Source organism: Aotus nancymaae, unplaced genomic scaffold (genome assembly GCF_030222135.1).
Source record: "Aotus nancymaae isolate 86718 unplaced genomic scaffold, 86718_ANA_hifiasm-v0.15.2.pri h1tg000067l, whole genome shotgun sequence".
NCBI lineage: Eukaryota > Metazoa > Chordata > Mammalia > Primates > Aotidae > Aotus > Aotus nancymaae.
The window spans coordinates 39920706-39944280 of NW_026988482.1; the positions used below are offsets into that span (position 1 = coordinate 39920706).

At 40.1% G+C, this 23575-nt stretch overlaps 1 protein-coding gene across 14 annotated transcripts in view; it reads right to left on the reverse strand.

The window, feature by feature from the left end:
- MAGI1 (membrane associated guanylate kinase, WW and PDZ domain containing 1) overlaps positions 1–23575 on the reverse strand; it is a 677859-nt gene that overhangs the window by 128034 nt on the left and 526250 nt on the right. For all 14 annotated transcript variants that reach the window (XM_012469458.2, XM_012469472.2, XM_012469429.2 and 11 more), the window contains exon 3: positions 12764–12883. In XM_012469458.2, the coding sequence (XP_012324881.1) occupies positions 12764–12883 (120 nt within the window). The remainder of the gene's footprint in view (positions 1–12763; positions 12884–23575) is intronic.

A 23575-nucleotide genomic window follows, 5' to 3' on the forward strand; every position in this document is an offset into this window, starting at 1 on the left:
ACAGTTGATAATAATATTCAGAGACTACATGATAAAAGACATCAACTTTAGAATGCCATCGATCCATTTACCACTTCACATCTTTTAGAGTAAGGAAAGGAAGATAGGAAATGATTTTGAGATCTTGAATCAATCCTAATTAATGTTTGTAATTCTAGTAAAGCAGAATTTGTAAATAATAATAAATCTTGTACACACTGTTTCTTCCCAACGATCCAACCCCACCGTCTTACCTCAGTACACAGTTACATAACATACACATTTTATTACATAAGCACCCTCCACACACAGAAAAAGGCAAAAGGAGACAGTAATAGCCTAGCCTTCATAAGACATACAGATAATAAAGAATTTGCTTCTAAGTTGGGTACAGTGGCTCATTCCTGTAACTCCAGCACATTGGGAGGCTGAGGCGGGCTGACCACTTAAGCTCAGTTCAAGACCAGCCTGGCCAACATGGTGAAATCTCGTCTCTAAAAAATGTACAAAAATTAGCTGGGCTTGGTGGCACTCTCCTGTAGTCCCAGCTACTTGGGGGCGGGGGGAGGAGGGGTGCTGAAGAGGCAAGGATTTCTTGAGTCTGAGAAGTTGAAGCTGCAGTGAGCAGAGATTGTGCCACTGCCCTCCAGCCTGGGTGACAGAGCTAGATCCTGTCTCAAGAAAAGAAAAGAAAAGAAAAGAAAAAGAAAAGCTTCTATCAGGCTTTATTCTTATAAATAAGGTTTCCTTTTTAAGAAAAAGGGGTTTAATAATGTTTTTTAAAATTGTTTTTTGAATCATCAGAATTTATAGAGATACATACTCACTTTTCTTTGAGATGAGTGTAACAGTCTGTATCAGCAGGAAAATTCAACATACAATTTTTTTAAAAATGCATTACATGAAAGAGCACCATGTTCATATCTGAAGGGTGCCAGGTAGAAACCTGACATGCACATTCTGGTGGCTTATACTCGGCTTATACTTAACTCAATCATTCGAGTTTTTTCATAGGAAGTAATCTATCTATTTCTTCAAAAATTTTATTTCAGGTTTCCAACTTAAAGGCACTAGAATTGAGTAGAATCAGCTTGAAGAAAGGCATCCCACATGTGTCTTTAGGGGCTAACACTTGAGCAAAGAAGAAATTAGCACATGTGTCAACAAAGAAATGCACTTAATCTTGCATTTCTACAGAGGCTGTATCATAAGGGTTTCTCATGCCTTCATTGAAGGTGTAACTAGGCCAAACTATTAACTTTCTCATTAACTAAAGACTATTTAGTGAAGTTTAAGAAGGTACAATGGTTAACTGTTTTAAAAATAGTCTGCACAGTGATTAAAAAAAAAGAGAGAGACAAAGCTCTACTGAATTTTTCATTCCTTACAATCACTATTATATCAAGGGATCATGTACATTTTTCAGTTAGATGTTAAACTAAGGCTAATGTGTATAAATAAGAACCTTCCACTGAAAAAGGTGGAACCCTTCCCGCATAATTTTCATATGTATAATTTCCTAACCATATCGTTCAGTTTCCATGCCATTAAACTGAAGTGTAGCATTCATAAAATTATTAATCATTTAAAATCAATTAAAACTTCAACATCTGCATTTATGGCAGAAATAATAAGTGCTTGGAAAATGAAAGTTCCACTTAAATTTGACAAATATGTGTGGATTTTCTATTAGATACCCACTCTCACTTTTCAAGTTGAAAGTCTTTCTTAAGTTAATAAATAATTAGCAGATTTGTCAGTGCAACTACATACAACCCAAAACAATCCACTTCTTCACAATGGTTTCCTATTTCTGGAAATTAGTTAAACATTGACTGGAGACAGAAAAAATAGATAATATTAGGTTGAATCATATGAAATTGCTGTTGTAGAAGATATAAACTGTCACACATAAGCAATTTCACTTGCTTTAATCTAATGAGTGGCCATAAGAGATACTGCAGAGCCTTGGCACACCATATCATGGGGTAAAAGTCTTGGAAGAGACAGCTCAGAGTTGAAATCTCACTACTAACTAGCTGTGTGACTCTGGGCAAATCTTTGTCCTCCTTTAACTTGGCATTCTAAGAGAACATAGTTTACAGCTACAATAGCTAGTTTACACCTAGAATAGGACAATAACTAGTTTACACCTAGAACTTTGTTAAAGGCAGACCATCTCATTTTGTCCTATTCTAGGTCTAGATGGTCTGCCTTTAACCAACGCTAAAGTCTGCCACTATGGTGAAGCTAGATAAATGCTACCTAACTATCGCATGTTTCCAATCTTTAAAATGATGCCCGTACCACATTGTTTTGAGGATCAAAGAGATCATGTATACAAAGTGCCACACATGGTAACCGAGCAATAAGCAAGCAAACCTACCAATAACCAAATAGCCAAGTCTTCTACATTCAGTCTCTCTAATACTATCTTTGTGAAATGGGAACTGTAGCAACCTCACAGGATTACTGTGACAATTAACTAATGCAGAGTTTTCAAAGGTACTCTGTAAACCATAAGGTGTTAAATATGAGACGGTGTTATTATTATCCAAATCGCTCCACTATTTCTTATTTTCCGTACTGAAACCTACAACCTTTATAGAAAAGTTTCTGTCTAGTAGTTTTCTAACTGCAGAGGGTTTAAACTTTCATACACCACTGTTTTAAAATAATTTGGATTAGTGACCAACCTTTAAAATCAGAAAGCTTCCAGTTGAAGTCTGGATTCTCAGTGCTGCTTGACAAAATGTAAAGTCTGGTTCCAGGGACTCCATCTCTTACAGAGGATGTTGAAAAGCAAGTATGCGTCTAAAACCAACTCACGTGAACATACTAACCAAGGATTTCTGCAGAGAAATTTTTCCTTCTCCTTTTGGTTTGCCTGACCCTTGGCAGACAAAGACCTTGTGCTCCACCTAGAACAGTCCCCTAAGGCTGCTGCAATGCAAGGGCATAGGCAGATACAGGGGCATGAGCAGAGGCATGAGTGGATAAAGAAAACCTCAAACTTCAAAAAGTCCTCAATATTTCACAGATGAGCCTTTGAGTGAATTGTTTTTTGGAGAACCTGCTTTTGGCCCTGGGCTTTTGGACAAAAACTCTGGCTGTCTTCTTTCAACTCTGGCTGTCTTATTCTGCTGTGAACTGTCCTTACCATGCAGCAATGGGCAGGATGGGTCGTGGATGCTCCAGTTTGCCACAGTCACCACTGATCTTCTTTGCCTCTATACAGCCTATTCACCCTCTTACTTGACTTGTCTGGCCCCTCAGGCATTTGAGTTCATGACTCCAACCTTCCAGAAAGCATTCCACCTTTGCAATAGTTTGCACTCTTGACACAATCAAGCAAAGTCTACCCGTAGCAGAAACACAAATCTTACAAAATCGAGCCATGTAGAAACACAAACCTTACAGACAGTATGCACCATGCAACAGAGACTCTGTGTGAAGAATATGTGGATGACTTTATGGTATTAAACTAAAAATCATCTGAAAAATTACAAACGATTAAAAACTTAATTGGGGCTATCACTTGGCAGACTGCACAGTGTCTAGGAGCCGTGAGCATGATTGTCCCACAGGCTGTGCGTTATCCAACACGTTTCCTGCAGTGGCTGGGCTCCCTCCCAAGTGGAAACTTGTTCTCTCTGCTGCTATTTTCAGAACTAGTTCTACAACAAAACTCAACAGGGAGGGTGGCCAAGGAGGAAAGCGGAGGGCAAAGGAGGACTTGAGAGGAAGCCACGGCTGGCCTTAATTAATACGCACAATCTCTGGCCAGGACAAAGCCAAAGAAAATATTTTTCTGACACACATTTAAAAATTAATAGGCACTGCAAATCAATTTTTAGAGCTTTATAAAATATTTAAGAAGGATTGTAACCCTGGAATTTAAGCTAGGATGAATCAAAACTGTATGGCTTTCAACTTATACAAATTTACTATTCATTCATTCATTTCCTTACAGAAAACCTTTTTAACGTCAGGCATGGGAAATACAAAGGAAAAATTGGACTGAAACATGATCTTTGCAATCATTCTACATGGTATACCTCAGTTTTGTCAAGCTTCAATGTGCAAACAATTAAATTACATTAAGTAATGGTCAGGGTGGGCCTGAGATCCATGGATCACTGTTTGTGTAGCAAAGCCATTTTGGACAGAGAAAATCATTCCTCTTTTGCAGACGATAAACATAGAGGCCCAAAGTTGCAGAAACACCTGCCATGGAGTTACATGGCTGGTCCAGGGTAGATGCGGGTGAGAACTGGGGTACTTGTCTACCTTCTTCCTACAAGACAAGCTTTTGAAAATAAGCCTGAGAACAGGATGGTAGTGATCATCCATGGCTGGGAATCTACAGCATGCATTTTCAACAGAGGCAATATCACCCCCAAGGAGGCAAAAATTGTTTGCTTTTTTGGGGGGTAGGCATACAAAAACCTTACTCTGTATATGTACAGTGCAAATATGTATAGTGTACATGATCACATGGACATCCAGTATATCTGATTTTGTTCCGGCCTCAAGGCCCTGGGTGGTCTGCCTCCGGCCCACTTTCCAGGCACTTGTCCTGGTTGCCTTCACTTGTTCTTTTGGCATGGAACTCACTGGTTGCCTTTCAGATCACAGCATAGAAACTGTGCCCCCTTCCCCGTCTCACAGCTCTTGCACGCACTCCTCCCTCTGCTCCTCCTTATTGCCTGCTCATCCTCAGCGACAGTATCTCTGACCCCACAGACTAGATCAAAGCTGCCCTTATCAGTTCTTATATGTTCTCAAGGAAACACCTACCTCCTCCTCCTAATGCCCTTTGTTGTATATAGTAGATGGTTTAATTAATCAGTACCTGTCTTCGCCTCTAGACTGTAACCTCCAAAAGGCCAGGGGTCACATCTGATTTTGTGTACCACTGTGTTCTCAGGGCTGACACAGTGCCAGGGACATACCATTACCTGGTAATTCACTGCAGAATGAGTAAATGACTAAGTGCAAATAGCACACATGAATTCCATCCTGGGGTCCTCCTAAAAACCTGTATTGTGGATCCAGTTTTTAACAGCATGACTCACTACACTTTCCAGTCCATCAATTATATCTGAATTACCAAGACCTGCATCACTTCGCTTTGCTACTTGCTTGCTCAGCACATGACAGTTCCTTCATAAAACTGCAATACTTTCTCTTTTATCTTCCTTTTCCTACCTGCTCCACTCTACAAAAATAGGATGTGCATGCACAGACGGACAATAAACCACTGTCCTATAATGAGCAGTTTGTCCTTGCCAGTACCATTTGGCTTCTAATACAAGACCAAAGACGACAACATAAGAGTTTTATGACCCTGAGTGAAGTAAGGGACTTCTCTGTCTTCAGCCTCAGTTTACACAATATAAAGGTAAAAATCATAGCTACCTAACGGAGTTTTTTCAAGATCAAATTAGATAATGTGTACAAAGCACCAAGCACTGTGCTTGGCACAATGTTAGCATATAATAAACTCCAGCAGTCTCCAGTCAGGCCTGATGTCGTGGACAAATAGCAGGGTTAATGTGTAGAAGAGTATATTATCAAAATACATATTCAAAAAGCAGTATTTTTTAAAGTTACCTTTATTGTGCACCTATTAAATGTCACTGCCCATATATTCACTTACTCTCATCTTTATAAACAATCTTACAGAAAAAAAAGGCATCAATATTCCCATTTTCACATAAAGAAACTGATATTCACACAAGTCAAAAATGATTACTGGCATTTAAACACAGATTAGTCTGTCTCAGACAACTATGCTTATTAACTCCAGGAATCTTTGGGGATCTCTATGCAGGGAATTAAAGAAAACTTCTCCAGCCTCCCCATCTCCATAAGCAGAGGAACAGCCAATTATAGCACAGATTTCATTTGGTCACTTTCATTATCAACAGAGAACATTCCATGGCAGAGTTTGCCAACAGAGCTCATCACAACAGACTGCTTCCAGGGCCTGCCAAAGAACAGGACTCCAGACATTCTCGTTTTCTTTAACCAGAAACAAGAACTCTCTTCACCCCATTTTAGCTCTGTGTCCCCAAAAATTATACCACTGGCAGCTGCCTTTTTGCAGACCTTCTAGGAAGCAAAACAATAACATTATTGAATGCTGATATCCTCTTCCTAATTAACATGCAGAAATATGCAACCCATAACTCCAATTTGAAATGTCACCCTGGCACTGCACTTCTATGCTGAAGGAAAACCTTTGCAATGCTCAAAGTGTATAATCAGCCTCTTCTACCCAGAGGCATTTGTAAAACAGGCATGTCTGGACCCCCACCCTCCACTGAATAGTACATCCCTTGTAAACTCTCTCCTAGAGGAGTCCCAAGGGCTGGCTGAGGCAGTGACTTGTCTTGCAAAGCAAAAATGTCAACAGAAAAAAAAGAAAAGCAAAGGAAAAGGGAGATGGTTCAGCTGATTTATTTTAAGCACCATATCAAATAAATTAGCTCGGTGCCACAATTAGGAAGTTGGGCCAAGTTGGAAAGATGTGCTTATTTTGTCTTCTTTGCTTGCTTTGATGCCAATTCTAATACTAATAACTCTATGCCTTGTGAGGGATGATAATCAGATTCCTTACATAGCCAGGAAGTGGCTCTACTCTGTTGGGAGTATATGCAACTCTCAGCGTTATAGCTGCTGGGGGATAGAAAGTTTCATAATGGAGACCCTACCCCCCAAACCTACCCCTATTCTAGAATTTTTTATTTTCACAAATGGTACCACTATCTATCCAGTTATAGAAGACAGAAACTAGGATTTATCTTAGGAGAATTATTATCATCTGTGTTTTCCACCTCCTTCTCAAAATAACCAATACATTAACAAAGTCAGCTTTTCCCATAAATAACTCTAGATTCAGCTGACCATTCACCACCACCATCACCAATGTGGTCCAAAGCTAGTTCCAACTGGGGTTGCCAGATGAAATGCAGGACAGGGTGTTCTGTGTTTTTATTTGCTAAATCTAGCAACCTAACTCCAACTCACCCATCAGATCTCACTTCAATTACTACTTCTACAGGGGCACCTTTGCTCAATTCCACAGACATCCACTCTCCCCATCTTATGGTCTCCTTTAAAGACTTTCACACACTAACATTTGGATATTTGTTTGATTAAATAGTGTGTCTTGTTTACTAGACAGTTAAGACCCATGAAAACAGTGACCACAACCATATCTGCTTTTGTTCAGCATTTTCTCTTTAATGAATAAATGAGTGAATGCATAAACTCGTAACTGAGGCTACAAAAGAAGCATCAGTTTTCAGGAAAAAGGAAAATAACAGCATCCAAGTCCTGCACCATTTGGCCAGGCTATATCCCTGATTCCTTGTAGTATCTTAAACCAAGCTCTCTCTGGGTCTCAGTTCTATCATCTGAAGAAACTAACTTTACTGCATTTCCAGCTGTAAAGTGCTACAACCCTACCAATCTAAATCAAGCAAAGATTGGGCCTGAAAGAGAATTCTGAAGGTTACTGGGTCTTGAGGCTTCACGGGTTCACTCTACTTGTCTGCCATCTCACCTGTCATAAAAAGTCCCCACAGAAGCAGCTCACCACTCCTGTGCAGTAACATCCTCTTTGGGAGGACTCAAAAAGGATTCTTTTTTAAAGGAGCTTAACTCTTAAGACATGCTTTGCTTTGTGAGGTCAGCTGGTAAGGACAGAGAAGATCTTGTTGAGCAGGTCCTTGCTCTTCCTTTCAGAAGCTTTTACTCTATAAGTGAAGCCACCAGTCATGTATGGCTACTTAAATTTAAATGAATTTATAATGAATTAAAATTAAGTTAAAACTCAGTTTCTCAGTCAAAAGAGCCACAAGGTGGCTACTGGCTGCTGTACTGAATAGTCCAGAATACTGAACATTCCCAGCACAGAAGGAAGTTCTTACAGAATAGCAGTGGTTCTAAGGGAAGCAGGGTGTGGTTGCTTCCCCTACCTTTCTAGAAATGATCCTTCTAACCCTCTCTTGGTTCATCATCACACCGCTCTCTCTGGATTCAGGCCCCATGGCCCATACTGACTAATAAACTCAAAAACCATCTCCCAGCCACTTACCTGGCCTAACATAGTCCTCCCATAGCTTCGCCTCCTCCAGGGAGTCTGCCAACACTAGATGAAATGGTGCGCCCTTCCTATAAGCTTCAGAGCGCTGTGTAGTTTCTCTCAGAACACTCATCACTTTTCTTTTTGGTTGTTGTTTTTTGAGACAGGGTCTCACTCTGTTGCCCAGGCTGGAGTGCAATGGCACAACCTCAGCTCACTGCAACATCTGCCTCCTGTGTTCAAGTGATTCTCCCACCTCAGCCTACCAAGTAGCTGGGACTATAGGTGTGCACCATTATGCCCAGGTAATATTTGTTTTTTTTTGTTTTTGTTTTTGTTTTTTTTGGTAGAAAGGGGGGTTTCACCATGTTGGCCAGGCTGGTCTCGAATTCCTGACCTAAAGTGATCTGCCCGTCTTGGCTTCCCAAACTGCTGTGATTACAGTCATGAGCCACTGTACCTGGCCCACTCATCACTGTTCTTAAAACTGTTTACATTCATTCATTCATTCATATATTACACAAAGTCTCACTCCTGTTGCCCAGGCTGGAGTGCAGTGGTGTGATCTTGGCTCACTGCAGCCTTGAACTTCCCAGAATCAGGCGACTCTTCCACCTCAGCCTCCAGAGTTAGCTGGAACTACAGGTACACGCCACCATGCCTGGCTCACTTTTGTATTTTTTGTAGAGATGAGGTTTTGCCATGTTGCCCAAGCTGGTCTTGAGCTCCAGAACTTAAGCAGTCCTCCCACCTCAGCCTCCCAAAATGCTGGGATTACAGGTGCCAGCCACCAAACCCAACAAAATTGTTTAAGTTTAATCTGCCTCACAAGACTAAGCAGGGGAAGAGTGTAGACTCTGGGGCCCAGGGGCCTGAATTTGAATCCCAGCTCTATCTTTGGTTTACCATGATCTCTCAGAAGAGATCATTGACATTTCTGGGCCTCATACTGTGAAATGGTCATAAGTAGAACCCACCTCATAGGCTTGTTAGGAAGACTAAATGAGTTTGTGCATACAATGCCCTTTGAAGAGCACCTGCTATGTGCTACACAAGCATTTGCAAAAATAATTAACTAAAAAACATAAGCACCTTCAAAGTCGGGGCAGTTTTGGTCTATTGCCCTGTACATCATATCCCTTGCCTCATGACAAAGTCTGACCTGAAATAAATGCTCAATAAATACTTGTTGAAATGGCCTATATATGCATTAAAAGACTTGCTTTAAAACTGTGCTACCAGAAACTTACCGTATAGTTATGCTCATAACTGTGTAACAAGACACTTGAAGCACTATTTATAACACCACGACCAAAAACAGAAGAGGGAGGTGAGGCGGGGACATTTAAAATGTCCATCTGCAGGGGACTAGTTAAGTTTTACACACACACACACACACAGAGACACACACACACACACACACACATATTCATTCACTGGGATACTATGCAGCATTTATAAAGAATGAGGAAAAACTGTATGCGGTAATGTGGAAAGATCTCCAAGGTATGTTAAGGGCAAAGGGCAAGAATAGAGTGAAATAAACAAGATATACATATATGCTGTGTATAAGTTTTCTAAATATTTGTCCTAGCATCTTTAATAATGGTTACTTATATGGAAGAGGGAAAACAACTTGGACTTAGATAGTTTTAAGTCTTTTACTATAGGAACTATTCCATCACGTACACTTACTACTTTTACTTAAATATTTATATATGTCTTGCTTTAAAGAGTGCTTTGTGTTGTGGTGGTAGATTTTTCCTCTCTGGAACCAGTAGAGATCTGGAGAAAGCAATTTCAGGAGGGGAAAACAGTAAATAAAGACATTTTACTGGCAAATCTGGTTTACTGACTAGTAGAGGGGAAGGGATCCACTACGGGAGCAATTTTCAACTAGGTGTGTGTAAATATGAGAGCTAATGCTGATGGAGAGCTTACATGTGTCAGACAGTCTGCTAAGCCCTTTCCAATTATTGTCTCATTTAGCCCTACCTCTGAGGAAGCACTATTATTATCCTCATTTTACCAATGGGAAAACGGAGACATGGAGCATTAAGTAACTTGCCGGAGGACACACAGTTCAATAGCAAAGGGGCTGAGAATCAAACTCAGGCAGTGTGACAGCAGGCCTTGCAGGCTTGTTAGTGTCCACCAACAGACAGCAGCCACCATCAAGGGACTTGTCCAGGGGAGGCAAAAACAGAGGAAGTTCTCTAAATGTCTCTCCAGCCCTACTCCTATGAGGGTATATGGCATTTAATAAAAATCCATTTGGCTCTCAGCTTATAAGAGTCAACATAGTATATTCTGGCCAGTTCCAAAAAATTATGAGCCACCTCATATGCTAGGGAAATTTCACTACTAATAGGCCAAAGGCTGAAGAACACTGTACAATCAAATAGGTTAGAAGTAGAAAAGATTAATCCTGTGCATAAGAAAATTCCAATTCCAAAATAACTATGCAACACTCACAAAGTGAGTGTTTCATTTTCCATAAAACAATCAGACATTTTCTGAAAAACATTCTCCTATTGCTACACACCAGGAAGTTAGCTTCAAGCACTAATGAGTTATTTTCCTTAACTTTTTAGTTACATCTCAGATACTCTTGAGGTTTTCAGGAAAGAGTGTAGGATCTGAGAGTGACACTGAGCTGGGTTTGGTTCCTGTTCTAGCATTTTAGAACTGGCTGTGCAACTCTGAAAAAGTTATTTAATGCCACTTGGCTTCAGTGACTCCATCTAAAAATTCAGTGAAGATAATAGCCACCTCTGTTGCAATGATAAAATTAAATGAGAAAAAGAACTGGCTCCACCTATGTATCATTTGTTCCATTAACACTGAATAAAGAGAGTTTACTTTCCTTCTTCCAAGTTGGAGTCTAAATCACAAGTTTTTCCTGTCCGACCCAATTCTCTTTTGCTTTGTACAACCACTTTCACCCCAGCCTCTCCAAAAATGCAAATGATGTGTTGTGTAGTTGATGACTCAAGCCCCCCAGATGGGCATAATAACTGATTTCAGATGAGGACAATTCTCTCTCTGCTAACCAAAGAGGAATCACACATGCTCTATCCATGGCCATTGAAGTTTTAGCTAAATTCACATGCACAACATGTTAAAGAAGTTCCTTGTACCTTCCCTCAGTCCCCTCCCTTCCCTCTATACACTCCTAGACCTCGATTATTCTCGGACCCCTGCCCAGCCCACCAGTCACTCAGTCACATGCCAACATATGGTTTCAGGAAACTAAGCCAACTGATAATCAGCAATACTAAAAGGAAAAAAAAGCTTTCTGACATCACGAGCAGGAATTTGATTAATATACACTGTCCACTGTATATTTACATTTGGAAACGAGCAGTATGTACAAAGACAATGTTCCTTCCCTTCTTCTCCAAAGAATATCAGCCCAGAAACAGCATCTCTAAGATTCATGATCATGATGTGACTGTTACTCACTGTAACAGGAGCAATTATCACATTAAAGCTATAATGTCCCTAATAAGATAATAATCTACTTTGTATTTACCCTTTATGTTTGAGTCTAATCTTTAAAACGTCCCCTGAATGCCTAATAAATCCAAATTTTAAAGGGTTTGTAAAGAGATACACATAATAACTTGACCACGTTAATAATCTTTCCTAGTTAACAGTATCATTATACTACTTCTGTCTCAAATAATAACACTCCAAAAAGTAATCAAGCTATAGTACTGTTTTCAGAAAAACGTGACTTTTTTCCACCACATTCGGCTCTGACCTAGCAATGGAATCTGATCCTATGGAAATGTTTGCATCTATGTGAAATGATACATCCATGTCATTCAACTCAGCAGTGTTTAGAAATATCAAACATTGAAACTGACTCAAATATTTGTTCAGAGGGAAGTGGTTAAATAAATTATGGTATGCCCATGCAAAGGAATTATAATTTTTATAATTCTATTTTAAAAAGAAGAAAACCAGAAGTACTTTATTACTGAATTGCAATGACCTATTAAGACATACTGTTAAACAAAAAGAGCAAGGTACCAAACAGCATGTACTGTATACTACCTTTTGGGGAAAACAGGGAAGAAATGGGAATAGCCATACAACATGCATGTGCACATGTATATATGCATGTGCTCATGCATGTTTGTATTGACATAAACTTCAGAAGAATAATCAGATTGTTTATAATATTGAATCCTAGATTAGGCAGGTGGGAGACAGGCATATGAAGATTACTTAACTAAATATTTTTAAAATAGTTTCCTTTATGAATCACATATAAGTATTTTCTACTAAAAATACATTAGAAACCAATCAGTAGGAAAGGAATATTTTATTACTTCAAGATTAAAACAAACTACTTATAGGGTCACCTTTTGTGATTAACCATGATTCTTCCTTCTCTTCTTTCTAATACCATACATGTTCATATTAAAAAACAAAACTGACCCATGCACTTGAATAGATAAAAAAGAAAACTCCTAGAGAAAAACAAAAACTATTTTTAAAGAGCTCCACAAAGTCTTATTACACAGACTTGATTTATTACTCGCCATATTAAGGTGAACTGCAATCTCCTGTTATTTGTTTAGACCTCCAGAATCCACAACACATTTTTGCCTGGATGGCTCTGGCTCCTTTGAAGTACCCAAGAGAGAAGCTTTTCATGCTGCTGCACAAGTAACTCACCTTCATAGGTGCCAACTTCCAGAAGAGTCCCGCTCTGCTCGAGGTCCAAGAACTCCTTCACAGTCAGAAAGTTATAGTCCACGCCAGGCACTTCTCCTTCTCTGGGAGATCGGGTTGTGCCTGTAACAGAAAATACAGAGGCACAACAAGCCATCAGTCAACTAAAACAGGAAGTTCCACATCCAGGTGTAATTAAAATAACCTGTTCAGTAAGCTGGCATACCCAAGACTCTGCTGCCTCATCCGTCCAGACAGGGACACGGTAAATGCAACTTCTTTCTAACACAACACAACAGCATCCTCACTTCCATCCTCTAGTGCCTGGGACCCACAACGGGAGAGAGGGAAAACCAAGTACAGCTGGGTAATCTAGAGAGAGTTTCATAATTTTGACAATGCACTGAATAAAAAAGGTGAACTAGATTTTATGCAGACAACATTCACAGTCAGCAGCTTTTAGGACTCCAGTAAATACTAAAAACGTATCCACCTTAAGCTCAGAGCCTAAGGGGTTTGTGTTTTTATCATAGGCCTCGAAATTCTTGTGTTCCTCAATACAACCAGGAAGTTTCAATGTAATAAGCCCTTTAAAGAAAATAATACCCGCTGCATAAACACATCACTAGAGAAATCTGATTGCCCAAGATCTGTGGTTGGACATCTCCCAGGGATTAAAATGCTGCTGCTCCTCGTGTAATTAATACGTTTGGCAAAAAGAGGCCATCCATGAATTCTGACTAGAGAGAAAGGACACTGCATTTGCTAGAAAATTCTCCCCCTGAATCAATCTGGTCATCTTCTCTATGGCTGACAAATGTAACACTTCCTTTTACAAAATTATTAACAGAGAGCACCCAGAGTACAAAAGTTACCCAGCTCAGGTGCTGGGCTATAGATCTATCATTTCAGCCCAATCTCAGTCAACAGAGTGGAAGCAATGAGCAGAAGGTGGTTTACACATAAGTCAAAAAAGGAAAATAAACCAAGCAGCAATTATGTACTGTGTACTAGGAGCCTATGTTAAATATTATGGGAACAAAAAAAAAAAAAAAAAGAGCAAAAAATGTGATTTCTGCTGTTACATTCAACAGAGCTCATTTTGCAAGGCATTATGACCTGTGGTGGTGATTTAAGGTCAATGTTTTCCTGTATAACGAGCAAGGATATTTCCCTATGTCTATTATCTCTTCGTTGAAATGTAATGCAATTAAATAACCAACTATATGTGCCTAGTGGCTCTAAAGTTCCTAGCATTGTGCAGTCTCTCATCATTCACCCATGTGAATGACTGTATCCACACCTACACTGGATATTCATAACTCTCATAAGCGAAAAACATTCAACACTTGGTGCATACTTTACTCAGGCAAAATGTATTTTTTAGTGCACGTAATTTTTCTGTCTGAAATCTGAGTGTTTTAAACAGCTGTAAGTTGGGCACAGAATGGTTATATTAAAGATGTTTGCTTCTCATGATCAGCATGCTAGAACCTTCTGGTTAAAGAATTCGACTCTTACACTGTTTCCTAATTTGTTCCCACTTCTGCCTCCCCTGGCAGGTGATGACAAATCCCTTGAGGTAGTTCACAACCTTTAAATTTACATCTCAAGCGTCAGGCACAGGAAACATAGGGACTGTTTCCTGTGTCTCATATACTGTTAAAGAGCAGTGATCTGGACAGGGCACGGTTGCTCATGCCTGTAATCCCAGCACTCTGGGAGGCCAAGGCGAGTGTATCACCTGAGGTCGAGAGTTCGAGACCACCCTGATCAACATGGAGAAACCTCATCTCTACTGAAAAATACACAAAATTAGCCAGGCGTGGTGGTGCATGCCTGTAATCCCAGCTACTCTGGAGGCAGAGGCAGGAGAATCACTTGAACCTGGGAGGTGGAGGTTGCGGTGAGCTGAGATCACGCCATTGCACTCCAGCCTGGCAACAAGAGCACAAGAGCAAAACTCCGTCTCAAAAAAAAAGAAAAGAGCAGTTTTCTGGACTGGAGCAGGAATGCTGGGTTGATGGTCTGCCTCTCCAACTTGTGGTCTTAGAGAAGTTCCTTAGTGTCTACTATTTCTCAGTGTCCTTGTTTGCAAAACAGGGATAATAATAGCACCTAATCCATAAGTTTGTTGTGTGTATTGAATGAGATAATCCTTTTTGAGGGCTTTCCTCAATAATTTTTAGTACACATTATAGTTTATGTTTTTGTTAGAATGAATGGATAGAATCTTACTGTTCAAATCTCACTACAATAATCTGTTATCATATACCTATATAAATACATATCTGTATAAGTATACGTGTGTGAATTCATGGCATTATATAATGTATTTATTCAACAAATAGTTACTGAGGTCCCAACACATGCCAGGCACTAGTTCAGGCACCGAGGAAACACTGGTGAACTAGACAAAGCTCATGCCTGATGAATTTATACGTTACTGTGAGACACAGAAAACAAATATGTATATAAATGACTATAGCATATAATCTCAGGTGGAAATCTGTCTTCTATAAACTGAAGGATTGGAAAGTATCTCAGAGTAGCACAGGTTAAAGGTTTAGACAGTGTTTTGGAGAGAAGAAGCAGGCAAGCTATTTCAGCTAGTTGATTCAGAAGGCCTCGACTAATGCAAAGGTGATGGGGAATGCACCCAGGCAGGGGGAAGGGCAAAGGCTTTGATACAGGTGTGATCTGTTGTATCCCAGGAAGGGCAGAAAGGCCAGCATGATGATGATAGACTGATTAAAAAACGGCTGGAAATGAAAGCAAGGGGCCAGATTACGTAGGCCACAGAAAACACTTCATATTTTATTCTAAGGATAATGGAATGTTATCCTTAGATTGGTTTTGAGTGAGGGGGTGCCTTGATTTGGTTTTTCTTTTATTTTCCTTTTTAGAGACAGAGTCTCGCTCTATCGCTCACGATGCAGTGCAGTGGAGGAATCACAGTTCATGATCCCCCTGAACTCCTGGGCTCAACAGATCTTCTCACCTCAGCCTTCTGAGTAGCTAGGAGTATAGGCGCATGTCACCACACCCAGCTAATTTTTTTTTTTTTTTTGTACAGGTGGGAGGTCTCACTATATTGCTCAGGCTGGTCTCCAACTCCTGGCCTCAAGCAGTCCTCCTACCTTGGTCTCCATATTACTGAGATTACAGGCATGAGCCACCACACTCAGCTTGAGTTTCCTTTTTAAAGCTCTTTGACTTCAAGAACACATTATGGGGGGAGTAGGGCAGAAGGTAGGCAGGAATAGAAGCAGGGGGACTAGTTAGGTGGTTACTGTAGTGTCCAGATGAATGGTAATCAGGATATGGACTAGAATAGTAAGACAGAAGTGATAAGAAGCAGTGAGATTTCTATTACAAACATGAGTATTTTAAAGAACTACAGTAGAGTCCATAGAATAGACATATTAAAAGTAAAACCCAGGCCGGGCACGGTGGCTCACGCCTGTAATCCCAGCACTTTGGGAGGCCGAGGCGGGTGGATCACGAGGTCAAGAGATCGAGACCATCCTGGTCAACATGGTGAAACCCTGTCTCTACTTAAAATACAAAAAATTAGCTGGGCATGGTGGCGCGTGCCTGTAATCCCAGCTACTCAGGAGGCTGAGGCAGGAGAATTGCCTGAACCCAGGAGGCGGAGGTTGTGGTGAGCCGAGATCGTGCCATTGCACTCCAGCCTGGGTAACAAGAGCGAAACTCCATCTCAAAAAAAAAGTAAAACCCATCATCTAGGTATTCAGCCTCACATGTATTAGCTGTTTATCCTGATGCTCTCTGTGCCACCCACTGATGGAAAACAGAGAGCATAAAGTGGATGGAGATGCATCAGGATAAACAGCTAATGCGTGCGGGGCTTACTTAGATGATGAGTTGACAGGTGCAGCAAACCCCCATGGCATATGTTTACCTATGTAACAAACCTTGCACGTCCTACACATGTAACCTGGCACTTAAAATTAATTTTTTTTAAAAGTATGTCAGCTCATCACACCATGCTAGGTCTATATTTTGAAGACAGAACTAACAGAACTTGCTGATGGACTGGATGTTGTATGTAAGAAAGACAGAATAATAAAGACAGAAATACCTATTTTATGACCTGGGCAAACAGGCTGGGCCATTTGCAGAGACTGAGAAGGTTGAGGGAAATGGTTTTGAGAAAATGGAAAATAAAAAGTTCACCTCTGGACATGTTAGGTTGGAAATGCCTAATAGACACCTATGTGCGAAGAGCTGAAGCAGAGCTGACCTTAAAAGTCTGAAGGTCAGAGTAGAGGGTAAAATGTGAACTTAATAAGAGTGGTCAGTTGATTAGTAAACCAATGGCATCTGGAGTCAAGAGACAGAAAGATAAAATCTAGGGAGAGAGTTTAGAAAAAAAAAGGCAAAAAGTTTAGATTGAACACTAAAAACTTTAAACTTTTAGAAGTCGGGAATAAGAGAAAGAGCCTCAAAGGAGACTAAGAAGCAGTAGCCAGCAGGATAGGAGCAAAAGAGGAGGGTGTCATGTCTTGGAGCCAAGTGAAAAAGCTGTTCAGCCAGCTACTTGTAAAACACAAACAGTCTACATCACACTGGGAATTCCAGTGCAGTGCAAGAATAGAATCTCTTTGAAACTTGCTGTGAAAGGATCTGTCCTAAATATGTTCTATATGGCAACTCTCATATTCAGCCTCCATACCAAAGTTCCATTAACTTAATCCATCTAAAAAAAATGAGGACAAAATAAAACAAAACAAAAAATGTGTTGAGTTTTATAGTCTTGCTAAACCAGACAACGCTGTTTTTTTCCTCCTTCTGCAGCGATCTTTGCCATTCTTTCAATGATGTTTTCAGATCCACTTTGTCAGGTTTACCTTAAAGACAACAAACACCCTGGGGTCTTAATTTCCTGACAGGATTCAAAATAATCAAGAATGTCAAAAATGCTACATTTCAGAGGAAACATGAAACTAGCAGATCTCATTTTTCCGTGTGTAAATAAATATGCTTAGGATGCCTTAGAGCAGCAGGGGAAGGGAGTGGGTGGGCGGGCAAGTCTCCACCCATAAAACGCTCAGGGTTTATTACCCAGACAAAACCTTCCCATGCTCAGGCTAGCAGGAGGTTTCCCAACTATCCTCTGAGTAGCCTGCCCTGGGTCTGGGCCAACCTGACCAGGCTCCATTCAGTGATGCTGTGGAGAAAAGGACCTAGGGAGGGGACCCCGCCTTCTCTTTTCTTGTAGCAGAATGACAGACTGCTGGCTGGACACACGCCTGGCAGATGGCATTTCAAAGGGTTTTCAGGAGCCATCTGGGTTGGGTACAATTATTACAAACCATGTTTCTAATAAAGCCAGAAGGGTTACTTCCTGACAGAAGACGGGTAAAAAAAATTCTACCATGTTTCTCAGGGACAGCGTATTAATTAAAAAAAAAAAAAAAAACCACCAGGCTGACAAACTGGGATTTTCCTTAGCCTACAATACTGCCTTCTGTTTGTCTAGCTAGAAATTGGGCCAACAATATCTTACAGTTATTAGCTTTAAGGTAATAAACACAGTGACCCACCCCCCAAAAAAGAAAAAATAAATATATCAAACACTGGGAAAAGAATAATAGCTTCCATTTCTCAGATGTTCACTTATGTCTCAAGCAAGGTGTCAGGCACTTAATCAATGGTATTAAGCACTTAATCAATACTATTGCATTTAATCATCACAAGAAACACAGAAGTATTATTATTACCCTCATTTTATTGATGAGGAAGCTCAAACTCAGAGAAGTAAAGTAACCTGCCCAAGGTCACGTAACAACTTGGGGAGAGCCATGATCTGTCTGAATGCAATCTGATGGCAACATCCTTGATCCTTAACCATCATTGTCCAATGAAACCTGTACTGATGGAAATTCCATATCTGTGCTGTCTAACATGGTACCCTCTAGCCACATGTAGCTATTAAAAAGTGGCCAGTAGGCTGGTCCGAGTGCAGTGGTGTTTACAACTAATTGATCACAACCAGTTACAGATTTCTTTGTTCCTTCTCCACTCCCACTGCTTCACTTGACTAGCCTTTAAAAAAAGGTGGCCAGTGTGACTGACAAACTGAATATGAACTTTTATTTTATCTTAATAACTTTAAGTAGCCACATGTGGCTAGTGGCTACTGGACTGGTCTGTACAGCTCTCAACCATGAGAATATCTGAGTTGCCTGCATTACACCACATTCAGTACCATGTCCCAGACAGCTTTGAGCACTCAGAATAAGGACAAGAAACATACTTATCTGAAACAGTATGACATCTCGAACAGAGATTTTTAAGAAAATCTCTCTTAAAAAAAAAAAAAAGAAAGAAACTCTCATATGCTTTGAAAGACTATATAGTCAACTCCATGATTCGTCCTAAAAATTCTATTCAATTCCTGTTGGCTGTGGTCTTTTGGAAAAAAAAAATTCTTAGATATTTATAAGAGCATGATTTGTGGCAAACAAAACAAGACCAAGCAAAAGTAGCTCTCCAACACAGAAAAAATGAGTGTCCAAGAATATGGAAATGATTGAATGAAATATGGTTGATCAACCCTTGGGGAAATGTTTTAGCTATGCAATGGTAAATGGTAAATAATGGTTAAATTGGCCAGGCACGGTGGCTCATGCCTGTAATCCCAGCACTTTGGGAGGCTGAGGTGGGCAGATCATGAGGTCAGGACATCGAGACCATCCTGGCTAACACAGTGAAACCCTGTCTCTACTAAATATACAAAAAATTGCCGGGCGTGGTAGGATATGCCTATAGTCCCAGCTACTCAGGAGGCTGAGGCAGGAGAATCGCTTGAACCCAGGAGGCAGAGGTTGCAGTGAACCAAGATTGCACTACTGCACTCCAGTCTGGGCAACAGAGCAAGACTCTGTCTCAAAAAAAACAGGGTTAAATCTACATGCGGTTACCTGAAGGAATGCCTTTAATGTGCATTAAAGTGATAAAAACAAGTTACAGAATAAGATGTAAACTATCACTGCATCTCATTGAGAAACAGAAGATGGCATGAGTTTTATGAGGTCACATAGCTAAATGGGTATAACAATGCTATACCCTTAACAGTGGTAACCTCAGGAGGATAGCTTCAGAAATGGGAAGAAATGATTGTTTCCTTCTTTAAACATCTCTCATGCTCTAAATGGTATCAATAGGCAGGTAGTTGTTTTGGCATTTTATAAATGGAATGAAATCATTATTTAAGAAATATTTTAAGACCTGACTCTTGGGTATTTTATTCAAGTATCTTCAGTATTAACTTTGTCCTCACAAAAAACATGCAAAAGACTTACAGCCTCCAGCTGAATCGCACAAACAATGTTCCAAGGATTCCCATCTCATAGAAAGCCAGCCTCAAGGTTAACAGTACTTTACTTGCCTTACCAATGAATAGGAATATACTACAAGTAGATTTGAGACAGTGGTACTATTTTTCCACTTGATTTTATTTTTAAACCTCAAACCGCTCATCATTTAAACAGTCATTTTTAAGTATATAAGTGTCTCCAAGATTTGTACTAGAATAGTGAATAATATCAACTTTCCCACCACTAGATCATATCTTAAGTAATTAATTTGAGCTACGTCCTAGTGAGTGTCTCAGAATGAATTAGTAATGCCCCCAAAGTTAACCCAGTAAAGCTTGAGTGGTTACCTGCCTCTTATACACATTTTATGGTTCATAAACTTGCAGAGTATCTGGCTTCAGAGACTCCTGCTGAGGAAATCAGAAAGTGACCTTCCTTATTACTAAAATACACAAACCATGACTACGAAAAGGAAACTAAACTGAGAACTTGTTCACTCTGTCTTTTTATTCTAGAAATTCTCTTGAAATATCCAGTTAAGGAAGAAAAAGAAAACTCCTACTGGTAAAATTCTGATAAGCCACTTCCTACTGCTTCACGTTCCCAATGCCATCCGGTTTCAAGATGCTGAGATCTCACTCAGCAACTGTCCAAATCGTTTTATGGCCAGATTGTTAAAGGGAAATCATTACCCCACAAAGATTAGATTGTCAACATTCTACGATCTCACCTGCTGTTAAATTAATCTGGGTCCTGCTTGTCAAAATCTAACAAGACTTCAAAAAATGACAGTCACTTCAACTGCTTCCGTGTTAAGAACAGATCATTATTTTCCTATTCTAACACAATCATTTGCATTTGGTAAATACCCAGAATATCAGTTAGATATCCACGACAGCCTCATGCAGTTCATTCTTTAGTTGATACAGCTAGAGCACAGCAGAATGTACTGGTCTCCCAAATTTACTCGGTTACCCACCTCTAGCACAAGTTTTGCCATACATGACAATCAGCACTATGATTTACTCAATATCTACCCCTCAAATCAAACTGCCTTTTGTGGTGAAACAGGCATTTTATTTAAAATTAAAAACCTCTTCTGAAACTGCTTTAAAAAAAAATTAACAAGCTGAGCGTAGTGGCTCACGCCTGTAACTCCAACATTATGGGAGGCTGAGGTGGGTGGAACACGAAGTCAGGAGTTCAAGACCAGCCAAGATGGTGAAACCCGGCTCTCCTAAAAATTCAAAAATTATCCGGGCATGGTGGCGGGCACCGGTAATCCCAGCGACTCAGGAGGGTAAGGCAGAGAACTGCTTGAAACCAGGAGGTTTGTAGTGAGGATGTAGTGAGCCAAGCTTGTGCCACTGTACTCCAGCCTGGGTGACAGAGTGAGATTTTGTCTTAAAAAAAAAAAAATTAAAGTAAAAAGGAAATACTTAGCCACCACATACCTATTAGAATGGTTTAAAAATGTTTCTGTAATACTAAATGCTGGCAAAAAGATGGAGCAACTAGAACTCTCAGGCCTTTTTGGGAAGAATACAAAATGGTACAACCAGTTGGGGAAAGAGTTTGGCAGTTGGTTAAAAAGTTAAACATAAAATTTCTCCTATGACCTAACAATCCCACTCCTAGATGTTTATCACAGAGAAATGAAAACATGTTCACACAAAACCCAGTTCACACATGTTTAGAAGAGCTTTATACATAATCAGCCAAAACTGGAAAACAACCAAATGTGGTTCAATTGGTGAATGAATTCACTGTGGCACATCCCTACAGAGAACTAGTGCTCAGTAAAGCTACAGATAGGCACAGCATGGATGAGTCTCACATACATTATGCTAAGAGAAAGAAAAGCCAGAGTCAGAGGCTACATGCTGTATGATGATTCCATTTACATTCTACATATTCTACAAAGACGGAGAATCAAGGAGTGGTTACCAGGTATGTAGGGCGGGAGCAGCACAGGTAAATAGAGGAGGAGGACACGGTTTTGTATCCTGCCTGTGGTGGTGGTTGCACAACTGTGCTTTTGTCAAAACCCATAGCTCACACCACGAATAGTAAACTTTACTTCTTATCACTTTTTTTAAAGGCAACATTTAGCTGTACCTCAAATGGAGAATCAGTTTCATCCTGCCATAAATAGTAAATAACTAAAAATAAATGCAACAAAAATCAAGCCATTTTCTTTTATCTGCAGTCTAAGGCACTGAGCCTGAGGTCTGAATTATCCTATTATCACAAAGGGGATTGACAAACATTAGAAACACCAATTAATGTCAATTTGAGACCTTCTCTTTAACATAAGTATAATGATTTGTCTTCATTAATCTGGACTATTATAACAGAATACCACAAACTAGGGAGCTTAAATAATAAGCATTTGTTGAGACAGGTGTTTTGACACACACCTGGAGTCCCAGCTACTCGAGAAGCTGAAGTGGGAGGACTGCTTGAACCCCATAGTTCAAATCCAGCCTGGATAACATAGCAAGAACTGTCTGGTGAGAGGGCCCTCTTCCTGGTTTTCAGACAGCTGCCTTTTTACTGTATCTTCACATGGCAGGAAATGAGGGCACTTCTTTTTTACATGGGGCATTAATTCCATCTCGAGGATCTGACCTTTGGCTAATTACCCCCTAAAGGCTCTACCTTCAAATACGATCACAGTAGGAATTAGGGACCCAAATGTGAGAGAGAGAGAGAGAGGGACAAGGGTGTGTTGTAGCAGAAACAATTCCAAAGTGACAAGAAAAGGTGGGTGGGCAAGGTGGTCACGATGCCATGGAAAGGCCTGAAAGAAAACCTCTGGCTCATACTACTTTGGTGGGTGAGAGGTTAGAAAACAAACAGTGGAGAGAGGGGGTAAATATCCATGATACAAGTAACCCCAGTTGAGACAGCTATGCAGACTCAGAAGGGTCACGTGAATAAATGTGACTCAAACTGTTAGTGTCACTAAGCAACACACACATGCATACACACACACCCTCCAGGTGTGCTGTACTTCCAGCAGAACAAAGCTGAAAGGTAACATCCTTGTCTTCAAAGAACTTGCAATTAGCTTGGGTCTGTGTGCAATCAGAATTGATGCTACATTGTAAATGAGAAAGCATATAAAAGAAACTTGACTGATTGTCATCCTATAACACATTATAAAATAAACAGGAATAAAAAAGGCCAGCCTCCTCGGGGATCGGCAAGTTGTTGAGTTAATTAACATTTTATATGTGGTGATCCACAAATCACTTCACAAGGAAGCAAGTCCACTCAGGGAAACAAATGGATCCTTTCTAGAAGGACAATTTTGAATAATGGGGCATTCTCTCTCCAAAACTCCCAAACACGGTAACAAAGGTCAGAAACAGGACCCTCATTTTTTCTATCCCAGATTTCAACACAGAAGTATCAGTAATTGTCTTATAAATGGAATAATGCCAAGCCACTCAACAGCAGGTGT